Source organism: Solanum lycopersicum, chromosome 8, assembly GCF_036512215.1.
Source record: "Solanum lycopersicum chromosome 8, SLM_r2.1".
In the NCBI taxonomy this organism is placed as follows: domain Eukaryota; kingdom Viridiplantae; phylum Streptophyta; class Magnoliopsida; order Solanales; family Solanaceae; genus Solanum; species Solanum lycopersicum.
In genome coordinates, this window is record NC_090807.1 from 56903261 (window position 1) to 56914477 (window position 11217).

Consider the following 11217-nt stretch of genomic DNA (forward strand, 5'->3'; position numbering starts at 1 on the left):
TTAAATCCCCATAGTAAAAAATTTGACTCCGCCACTGACCGTATCTCGGCAAAAGAGACGTGCATACATATATAACAAAGGTACTCAAATGTAAGGAAGACTCTGGTGGTCAAAGTATCTCATGTTCATTGAAATTGTAATCCTTTCCTAAACCCTACATAAATGCGGAATGCACGGGCCGTTTCATTCTTTTTCCACTCCCCTATTGGGTCCACTACAACAAAAATGACCATTAGCAGCATTTAATTCTTAATTGCCGCTAAATATGTATTTTTAGTGACAATTGTGACTCTTTATATATATCCAAAAAGGCTTTAGCGACATTAATTTTAATGACATTTAACTAATGCCGGTAAAGACATTAACACTCTTTATTAGTGTCAATATTTAATACTGCTAAAAGTTATTTTTGTTAAAGTGGCGTAGTCTTATTTTGAGTTAGAAGGGACATCTTGCAATCTCCAATTGCATTGGTTTCATGATAGATTTTTTATGACTCATCTCTGCCCTATTCATGATATGCAATCATGTTGATGAATCATATTGTGGTATAGATGCACCAATTTATATGACAAGAGATTGTATTAGGAAGCTCCATTCAAAGAGAATATTCTTACATGACTCATTTCTTCAGTTGGAGAACATTCACTTATGAGAAATCTGTAATGAACTCTGAGAAGTCTCGATTTTGTAAACCTTGAAATGGAATAACACAAGGATAAACTAAACAAGTCATATGAAATTAATCTATATAACATTAAATTTTGGTTCATGTGCAACTATTAAACCATGAAACAGAACTACCTAGTTCATTTGCATCTTTGCAAATATCAGGAGGCCAGTGTCATGGATTGATGGACTTGAATATCTGTCATTCTACAGCTTACTGGTTCATATCAGTTGCCAAGATTGTTGGGTTCGGGTCTTTTTCCTTTTCTATATGGATTAATAAAAGTCCAATTTGGGTCTTTGTCTTCTCTTGGACTTTGAGTTTTCTTTCGCTATTGCCTTGTCTGCGCCTTTCCTAACAAGAATGAGGTAAGAGTACCAGCTGAGAGCAATCACTACACTTTGTCCTAAATTATTTGATTGAACAAAGAGAACAAAATAAGATAGCAACAGCAACAATATAATAGTGGCATAGATAATTACATGGTTCAGTCCATCTCATTAGTTTAATCACTGTAACAAAAATGACTATTAGCGGCATTTAATTCTTAATTGCCACTAAATATGTATTTTTAGCGTCAATTGTCACTCTTTGTATATATCCCTAAGGCCTTTAGCAACATTGGTTCTAATGACACTTAACTAATGCCAGTATAGACTTTAGCACTTTTTTATTAGTGTCAATATTTAATGCCGCTAAAAGTTGTTTTTATTGTAATAAATGTCTCTAACGTGATCTTGTATATGATTTTGGTATCAGATGTAGAGAATTTCTAGTTTCCTGATTCCTTTGTTAATGCTCCAAATGAGTCCAATCTAACAAAAGGCCGTGGTCTCAAAGCCAAGAGACATTGCATATGCCACAATGGTCATTCCTTTCTTATTTCTAAGATTCCTCCACCTGAACTTGGACCTGGATTGCCTTTTCTAATACCAAACAGATGGTTAAAAAAATAGCTAATCATACTGCTGATGAGAAGATGTTCCGCACTTTCTTCTACTAAGTTAGCAGTACAACAAGAACATTTTGAAGGAAGACACACTCCAAATCTTCCAACACTAGTTTCCACAAACATTTTTTGACATCTCGATAAGAAAAGAGTTGTCATATAAGTAAGTATAGAAAGAGCATTTTTTGAAACTTCATTTAGAAACTTTTCTAATCCAGCAGGGGCCAAATCTTTTCTGATGGTAATTTAAGTTAGAACATACACTTGTTCAAAATTTTCTATTTTGCTAATTCAGAACTAGAATGGCATGAAGCGTTAGTAAATAATACATCTATGAAAGGTTTAGAAGTTTCTGATGGTCAACTTGCTATATATCAAGTTGATATTTGATTCCTTAGAAATTTGCTTCCACTTTTGAGCATAACATTTTGTCAAATTTCAGATATCTAACCATATGATAAAAGTCTTATTAGTTGACATTCTATAATCCCCATCTTCTGGTCAGAATGATTTGAAGGACCAGATAAAATTTAGTGCTTCCTTCAATTCCATTAGAATATATTCTTGCAGCAAGGCTACAGAAGCATTATATGTATGAAGAGCATATTGGCAATAAAAGATCACACATGACTTGGTGCCAAAATGCATCTGACATTTCTTTTTGGGCTATAAATACAGAACCAAATAATCCACAAGTCATGTCAAGGCATTCAAGAGAAACTAAAATGTTAAGAAGAGAGGCCTTACCTGAAGTGAAGAGTCTTTGTTTGTTAGCCAAGGATGACTTGCCTACATACCCCTCCTCCCACAAGGTTATTATTTCTTAATTTTCCTTGTGGGGTTGCTATGCTAGGCAGTTATCCTGGCTATCTTGACAGGCTGTTCTTCATATCACGTTAGGCCTCTTCTTCTCGTAATTGTGCAAAACAATCAAACAAAATTTTCATTGTTTTGGGGACTTTCTGCATTCCTCACACAACTAAGTGTAACTTAAACTAGCAGGAAATGAGAGGTGCAGTCTATGATGTCCTATTCTTATTCTTCCTATTCAGGCTCAGCCCAAAAACACGCATATAATGTGAATTTGTGATCTATACTACATAGCGCTTCACTTTGCTCTCCTTCCTGATGTGGCATTTGCTCAAGTATCAAATGCACCCATTGTTAAGAAGTTTTCCAACTTAGAACCCTGTCAGTCCTTCTCGACCCACCCTCATCTGCATCCCCAGTCATGTGCGCCACATGTTCCCAACTTGCAGTGTTCACTTGAAAGGTACTTCTGATTATCAGTTGTAACTGACCTTTTCATTTTCACAACACCAAACAGTAACATTGAATGCCACACTTTTGTTTCCTTACTCGTTATTCTCTCTCTTCGATATAGGTATATGGGACAAGGATGTTATCAAAGTCTCACTAGCTCATGAGGTTCATCCCGTCGCTTACTAACATAAACAGATCAATTCAACCAGGCTGCAATAGTCACATGGAGAAAAACTGACGTATTAAAAGCCACCGAACTCTTCAGACATCTTGTAAGAACATCAACCTGCTGTTTATACACCACACAAGCTAAAAGTGAAGCAAAAATGAAAAATATATTGTTTCATCTTCAAGTCTACAAGCTCTAGTGTATATGTAAATTTATCACCTAGGTCTTACTCCAAAAACTCGGTTGTGCCAAACTGAATGGAGTATCATGTGAAACACATCATATTTAGAAGGCTTAATATTCCAGAGAAAATACTGTTGCACCTGCTTAACTCTCCCGTGCATCTGCTTATATTTCTTATCCGGAATAGACAGAAGTATGTTTTTCAAATTTGGGATGTCCTTCTCCTGGACAAATACAGCAAAAGATTCCCAGTTTAGAGTCTCAAAGAGCGGGGGCACATAGTTATCTGATAAGATCACCGGGATACATCCATAGTAAATAGCTTCTACCACTCTAGGAGAGTTGACTTGAGAACCTCTTGCACATATGCAGTATTTGCTACTCTTCATGTACCGTAAATAGCTTGCCTTGGTTATTCCACCATAAATCTTCATGTCAGGATCTCTGTTTTCCCAGTGCTTCAGTAGTACAGGGCGGAGATAACCATGCATATGTCCAGCAAAGAAAGCAAGGGTACGCCGTTTGGATGCTGGTTTCCCTCCAAGTTCAGCAAGAGGGTTCGTGCTCAAGCGAATGTTCGGTTGTGGTAGAGACACATCTTTACCAAGCTGGAAGCCACCTCTCAGGTCAGCATTGCATAAAGATCTTATGCAATTACTCATAATTTCATCCGTCACCGCAGGGGCCTGAAGATGAAAATCAGTTTATGCTATAGCACTCGAAGCATATTTCAGAATAGGATTTGCATTGATAGAGATTCCAAAATAAGCAAACTGTGAATATATTCAAGAAGGATGAGGTGCTTCTCTAACACTAATTCAGGATTTAAGATCACGCGAAAGGATGGGAGACATACCCAGTCATGACAGGCAACAATAAAATGGTCAGCTCCATCTGTTCTATTCCAGAAACGATACTTTTGCGCAATCATATCAACATAGTTACTTAAAAATTGAATTATATTTGTACGGTTGTGAGAATCAGGCACGTACAATGTCAACTTCAGTGATCGGAAACTTATCGGCAAATAAAATAGGTGAGCCTTTTTAGGGTTCTTAGTGACAAATCTTTTGTTTTCTTGAAGCAGCTTTATGAACCAGCCCTCTGAAGCATATATTCCATCGAGAGGTCCGGAATGGCATATGGGTGTTTCCCCTTCAGCATAAATGTAAACCTTGAGAGTCTTCTCCATCAATTCATAACTCCTGCATTTTGTATACATTTGATAGTTGAATAAGCTTCAAGCATTGATACTTTGTTATGTTTCTTTATATATGGTTGACACAATAAGAAGAAAATTTATAGGATTATCACCACATTAATACCTCAGAAACCAACTCTTATAGTTTAACCGTGGCTCGATATAGTTTAACCAGCTCTTAGAAGGACATGAAGCAAATAGAAGGTCCAAGCTCTTAATTGATAAATCAAACAATCAGTCCTGATAATTCACAGGTTAATACCTCGACTACGATACTTCCACTGCGTTTATATTATACAGGTTATTCAATTGGTGAACAGAGGAATCTATTCCAATAGTTCCACTGCATAAAGCTTGTAGTTTTATGATGTAATACGAAAAAATGACTGTTTTCAATAGTATGCAACTCTTAGAGAAGTCATTGGGATTACAACACAGTTGTTGGACAAGCACGAATTATCATATTAACATGAACAAAATCCACAAGTAAGGTATATTATGGAGTTGCTAACCTTTTAAACATGGACAGATTTCTAAATAGAGGGGCATATAATCGAGGCTCGCTCTGTAAGAGAGGCGTATTCTCGATCAGATCTTTTGCACGTAATAGTTCTTGATCTACTACCGAGGACCATCGTGGTTTCTATGAAAAAGTTAAAGTTCAATCAGGGACAAGATCAGAAAGTGCAAAGCTGTATAAATGAACTCATTCCTTAACATACCATTGAACAAAATGAAGTTTGACTTTGTTGCAGCATATAATTCATTTGAGATATTGATGCCACATTTTTTCGTGCTCTGTCAGACCTTTCAATTACAGAGGGAATATTTCTGAGGCAAGATTGGTTTTGTCTGGAAGATGTTAAAGGAGAGATTGCCTGAGGTGCAGCAGTTGTGGTTATACGATCTAGTACAAAATTATTTTCAGATGTAACATTAGGTGTTTGCATAACGAATTCAGAAGCATGAGCAACCTTCTGTGGAAATTTGTCTTCAATTTCAGTATGTTCAATAATGGTAGCATCATTTGTCTTTGACAGCTCAGTTTTGGCAGTAGTCTTGGAAAAGGTGAGGTTTGCGGATACAGTAGAATAAGCAGATTGAATGGCGGCTACTTGACCTTTGGAGGGAAATAGAAAATACTGAATGATCAAAACCATAACAAAAATTGATGCCACTATCCATAGCAGTCTTTTAGTCTCCAAAAAACTTGCATATCGAACTTCAATTCCCATGTTCAACCAAATCACAGTTGAGTTAATATATAAGGGGCTAAAATTCTGAGAGTCAATGTAATAATTGGGAGGTAGTGAAGAAGGAAAACAAGAAAGTAAAGGGGAAAAAGAAGAATCTTACAGAATTGATCACCTTCAACTTTAGCTATACTTTCTGCTCCTTTCCGAAAATCGTTATTTTCCGAAAATCGTTATTTTTCGAAAAGTCGTTATTTTCCTAACAGACACATTTTTTCCAAAAGACACAACTTTCTCGATAAAACGGGTCTGAACAGACACGTTTCTTGCTGGAAATGGCTATAAAAGAAAGTCAATTTTTGATTTTTCATATACTGAAATGTTCCTTCTCTGCATATATTTTTCTCTCAAATAAATTAAAGTGTCGATCGACTGAGTCTATGTGATTTGTTCCTGTTCTGAAGTTCGCTGAAGTTAAAGAAGTTTGAGGTACCGCTATATTAATCCGTTTTATCTTGAAAGAAATTAATCCATAACCTCGGATACGATTAAATTTCGTAAGGAGACACAATAATTTTTGTCCAAGTAGACAAACAGTGACAAGTAGGACAAAAGAATAAACTTTTTTTTTTTTTGTGAAGAAATATAAAGAGGAACAGAAAATGGATCATCATGATTCATGATGACCAAAAGTCTAGAAGACAAAATGAATTATTTTGCAAATTGCTTTAGCTACTGTTAAAAGGTGAATGATTTGAGTACTGAATTCCCAAAAAAGTCAGCAATCATTTAAAATCACTATGCACGATCACCAAAAGATATTTTGCATAAATAATCACACACCGATGTTTCATTAGGAATATTATTTCTTTTTCAGCAATCAAGGTTTAGGTAAAAATGGCCTGTCAAATGCTTGGAGTCTTGGAATAACCGATAAAAATTACGTGACCAGGAGATAATAGATTCAGGCCTTGAAACAACCATTGATAGAAAATGCAAAGTAAGGTCTTGTGTGATCGCGGATCCTGTACAGGCTGCCCGTTTTGGTCTGTCAAAGGTTTTTAGTAGTACAAGCCAGTGGCTTAGGTTTCTAGTATATACAGCCAGTGGCTTACCCAAAGTGTGGGAATGGGGATTCGAAAGCTAAGAAAATTATGTCTTTTTCACTGCTAGACCAAGGGTCACATTTGTATTATTGGGATTAAAAGTATATATATACAATTTTAAAAAGTGATTAAATATACATATGTGTGCAATGTTATTTTTCAACGAAGTGGATTCATATATGTGAACCCACTTGACCCTCTGTGGGCCCGCCCTGAGTACAACAACACTAGCAAAGTACAAATATGTACAATAGATTTGTGCAAATAAGAGTAGAGATATGCAAGAAAACTAAAGAACAAATTGTTTCTTCTCAAGTCTATTTACAGGAAATAATAAGATACACTGATGCAACTTTTTACATATTTCTCAAAAGAAAGCTGCACTAAAACATCTAAAACTTTGAAACTCTCTGTGTGTGTACATTTGTCACCTAGTTCTTACTCCAAAAACTCTGTTGTGCCATATTGAATGGAGAATCATGTTGAAAATATCATACTTTACGGGCTTGACGTGCCAAAGGAAATGCTGCTGCACCAGCTTAACCCTCCGCTGCATCTCACGATATCTCCTATCTGGAATTGATAGGAGTAGGTCTTTCAGTTTTGGAATGTCCTTCTCTGGAACAAAAATGGCAAAAGCCTCCCAGTTCAAAGTTTCGAAAAATGGGGGTATGAAGTTATCTGATATAATCACTGGGACACACTCGTAGAAGATGGCCTCCACCACTCGAGGACTGTTGACTTCATAACCTTTTGCACATATGCAGTATTTGCTGCTCTTCATGTACTGGACATAGCTTACTTTACTAATCTTGCCGAAAATCTTCATGTCAGGATCTTTGTTTTCCCAGTTGTTCAATAGGATAGGACGAAGGTAACCATGCATGTTGCCAGCAAAGAAAGCAAGAATCCGTCTCTTAGAAAGACGTTTTCCTCCAATTTCTCTAAGGGGATTCTTTTCTACACGTATATATGTTTCTGGAAGCGATACATCTTTACCAAATTGGAAGCCTTCTTTAATGTCAGCATTGCACAAAGCTCTTATGCAATTAGCCATGATTCTTTTTGTTTCTGCAGGGGCCTGAGGAAGCAAATCTCAGCTTCAGTATCCGACAGAAACTCATATATCTCAACTATAAAAAGAATGTAGAAACACCGAAATTATAAGATGAGCTTGCATGTTCACATGCAGAAATATAAGCCTCAATGAGGAAAAAGGGTGCACACAGCAGAGCATTCCATTAAAGATGAAAACAAAAGATCTTGACTGATGGATAAAAATAAAATCTACGAGTATCAAAATGGATGTTGTAAAACAGTTTAACTCCAGTTAGTAGGAAGAATCCAAAACTTACCCAATCATGGCAGGCAACAAGAAAATGGTCAGCTCCAGCAGTTCTGTTCCAAAAGTTATGTCTTTGGATAATGACGTCGAGATAATCACTTAAATATCGAACTAAGTTCCTGCGACTGTGAGAATCAGGGACATATAAGGTCTCCTCTAGCATACGGGAGCTGAACGGTAGATAAAACAAGTGAGCCTTTTTGGGGTTCTTGGTAACAAATTTCTTGTTTCTTTTCAGGAGCTTCATAAACCAACCCTCAGAAGCATATATTCCTTTAAGCACTGGCGTATGGAATACTGGTCTTGCACCTTCTGCATAAATGTAAACTTTGAGAATCTGCTCCATCAATTCATAGCTCCTACATATGCATGATGTGTGTCAGATCAGAGAAATGCACCTCAACCATATTAAAAGACTAAGTAAATGCAAAGCCACAAATGCCACCAATTATAAAGAGATAACTAACTGACAATCTCATGTATGTCAAACTAAAAAATTTAAGGTAGGAGACTGAGGTCTGTGTTCCACACCTGTCGCAGGGTGCTCCTTTTGTGAGGAGCTGTATGAAGTATGCAAGAAAGCATCTTCCTATTATGACTATTTACCGAAATTTAGTATATGCAACAGACTACTGGCTCAAAGCAAGCATGAAATTCACTGGTTCACCAAGAAAGAAAGTGTTCATAATGATTGAAACAAAAATATTGAAATATAGCAGCTCCCACAAAGCATAACTATCGTTTGATGAGTAACAAAGCACAAATGTCTAATCTAATTCAGTACTACCAAATACACCTCCAATGTCAGAAAACATCCAGATTACACGAGGTGTGGATTCATCATATGCATCACTATTTTCTATTACCTCATAAACACTGACATATTTCTATACAAAGGAGCATATAAGCCAGGTTCATTTCCTGCTAGAGGAGAATTCTCAATGACATTTTTTGCATGTAGTAGTTCTTGATCTACATCCGAGGACCACCGTGGAATCTACAGAAAAGATCAAAAGAACATAATTAGAATATCTAGGAATTCATTCGTCAATTACACAAGTCATATCTGACTACGAGAGTACCAAAGTAACATATATACATACCATCGAATGAAATGATGTGCGAGCTTCTTGCTGCATAACATTCATTTCAGCTATTGATACAACACTATCTATTGGCTTGTCAGACTCCTTCATAACAGGAATTTTATGACCGACTGTAGGAGCATGGTCAGTGTGTTTTTGCACAGGTAAGTTATCACTTTCACGTAGATGGCCTGTATTTCCTTCTTTTTCAGATACGTTCTGGTAGGAAGTTATCAAAGGAGCTTCTTTCTTTGCATCAAGATTGACCTGAGGTGTTACAACCAATGGTGGTGGTGCAATAGACAATACTGTGGGACTTATCTCCCACGACTTAGCTTCCATCGGCGCTGGAGAAATACTGCCTCCTCCATCAGTATCAACCACACGCGATAAAGAACTTTCAGATGTACCATTTGAAGCTTGTAAATCATTTTCAGAGTCAACAGCCTTCTCTGGAGGTAAGCTACTATTTCTTCCTAAAGTTTCCACATTTGACTTGTTGTCCAGTTTCGAATCCTTAAAAGGGGATTCATCCTCAGGGTCAATGTCCTCAGTTAAGGTATCACCATCGCCAGAACGTTCATTCATTGGAGGCATAGAACCATCCTCTACCTCTTCATTATTTGCATCAGAGAACTTTGTGCCAGATTGATCTACTCTTTGTGAGCTGCTTATTTGACCCCCATTGGCAGTAAATATGGAAGACAAGGCATAACCATATGGAAAACCAAAATACTGAATCATCAAAGCAAGGCCAAAAATCACTCCCAATAGACATACTAGTCGTCTAGTCTCAAACAGATTATGATACCGAATTATAGAGCCCATGTTCAAGCAGCACTCTGAGTGAAGAAAGCACAATACTGTCCCTGGATAATTTTCAAATCCCAAATTCAGTATCGCCACATAGTATTTTTCTATCTGTTTCACAATAACTAAGTACTTGAATAACACAAAAAGAAAACCACCACTAAACAACAACATACCCCGTGTAATCCAACAAGTAGGGTCTAGGGAGGGTAGGGTCAGCAAGGGCGAACAAAATTTTAACCTTATGAATTCTGAATATTACAACGATTTCAAGTGTTAATAAATGGGTTCTGAACATACCATATTTAATAAAATTGTTAATACAAATACACTATTTGAAGAAAAGTGTCTAAGGCATCTAGCTCTTCCCCTGTTAGGGTGTAGGCAGATCTATGTCGTTGTTTCTCATAAACTCTCGACTCAAAAGAGAAATAGATGAAACAGGTAGCGAAAATCATAACAAAATAGCAAGATACAAAACAAGTGAAGTAACAAATAATACTAATACACATTGCGTTATTACAAAATACGAATACTACTAATAAGGGAAAAAAGAGAGAAGGCTAGCTACCTGAGATAAAAGTGCGACAACACTCAACTACAGAAAATCAGGTCAAAGTCCGTCCCTAAGCCTAGTCGCTGACCCAACTCCATACCTTCAAACAGTTGTTCTCAAGCTCATGAAGAACCAAAAGCAGAATCATAATTTTGGCTTTGTCACTTAATAAATCAACCATAAAAACACAAGCTTTTTAGAAATACAATAATAATTAAGTCCATAACAGACAAAACAGAAACAGTAAACACCAAAAAGATAATAGCTTTCATCCCAAATCAACCAAAGGCAACTCAAAATTAATCGTTTCAATTACCAGATCAAAAGTGGACAAAGAACCTCTTCAAGGCCACGTTTGGCTACTAAGTTAACTCAAAAAAGAAAAGATGATAAAAATCCAACATATTGAGCAGCTTCATCATCTACTTGGAAAAGTTGGTTTTGAATTGAGTTGACTAATTGTAACATTTGATACATCACACACCAAATGAGACCTAATAAAAAATATGCATACCTTATTTTAGTCAAAAATAAATAAATAAAATAAGATTCTTTTACTACCTCTACAAGATTTGAAATCATAATGGGGGTATCTGTTCAATTTTGCTTTTCTATTTTTATTTCTTTGTTGCAGTAATGACAGCAGTAAAGTGGAAAGAAATTAAAGGAAGCATATGAGTAAGCTTT

The 11217-nt window shown here is 36.4% G+C and overlaps 2 protein-coding genes across 8 annotated transcripts; both read right to left on the reverse strand.

Annotated features, from left to right (window-relative positions):
* Positions 1–2250: 2250 nt before the first annotated feature.
* On the reverse strand, positions 2251–6302 carry LOC101255224 (probable glycosyltransferase At3g07620). Of its 2 annotated transcripts, XM_026032307.2 has the most exons (5): positions 5158–6302; positions 4948–5078; positions 4091–4439; positions 3564–3920; positions 3123–3458 (listed from the first exon to the last, which is right to left on the reverse strand). In XM_026032307.2, exons 1-5 carry the CDS (start codon positions 5668–5670, stop codon positions 3267–3269), a joined length of 1542 nt encoding a protein of 513 aa, XP_025888092.1. In that variant the 5' UTR covers positions 5671–6302; the 3' UTR covers positions 3123–3266. The 2 variants fall into 2 exon arrangements, with proteins under 2 accessions (XP_004245168.1, XP_025888092.1); XM_004245120.5 differs by having other exon boundaries at positions 2251–3920.
* Positions 6303–7013: 711 nt separating this feature from the next.
* LOC101255517 (probable glycosyltransferase At3g07620) lies at positions 7014–11217 on the reverse strand. Of its 6 annotated transcripts, none has more exons than XM_010326790.4 (6): positions 11092–11217; positions 10546–10694; positions 9183–10033; positions 8946–9076; positions 8090–8438; positions 7014–7815 (listed from the first exon to the last, which is right to left on the reverse strand). In XM_010326790.4, the coding sequence occupies exons 3-6, from the start codon at positions 9990–9992 to the stop codon at positions 7162–7164; spliced, it is 1944 nt and encodes a 647-aa protein (XP_010325092.1). In that variant the 5' UTR covers positions 9993–10033; positions 10546–10694; positions 11092–11217; the 3' UTR covers positions 7014–7161. The 6 variants fall into 6 exon arrangements, with proteins under 6 accessions (XP_010325092.1, XP_004245169.1, XP_010325094.1 ...); XM_004245121.5 differs by having other exon boundaries at positions 10847–11210; XM_010326792.4 differs by having other exon boundaries at positions 10546–10630; positions 11092–11201.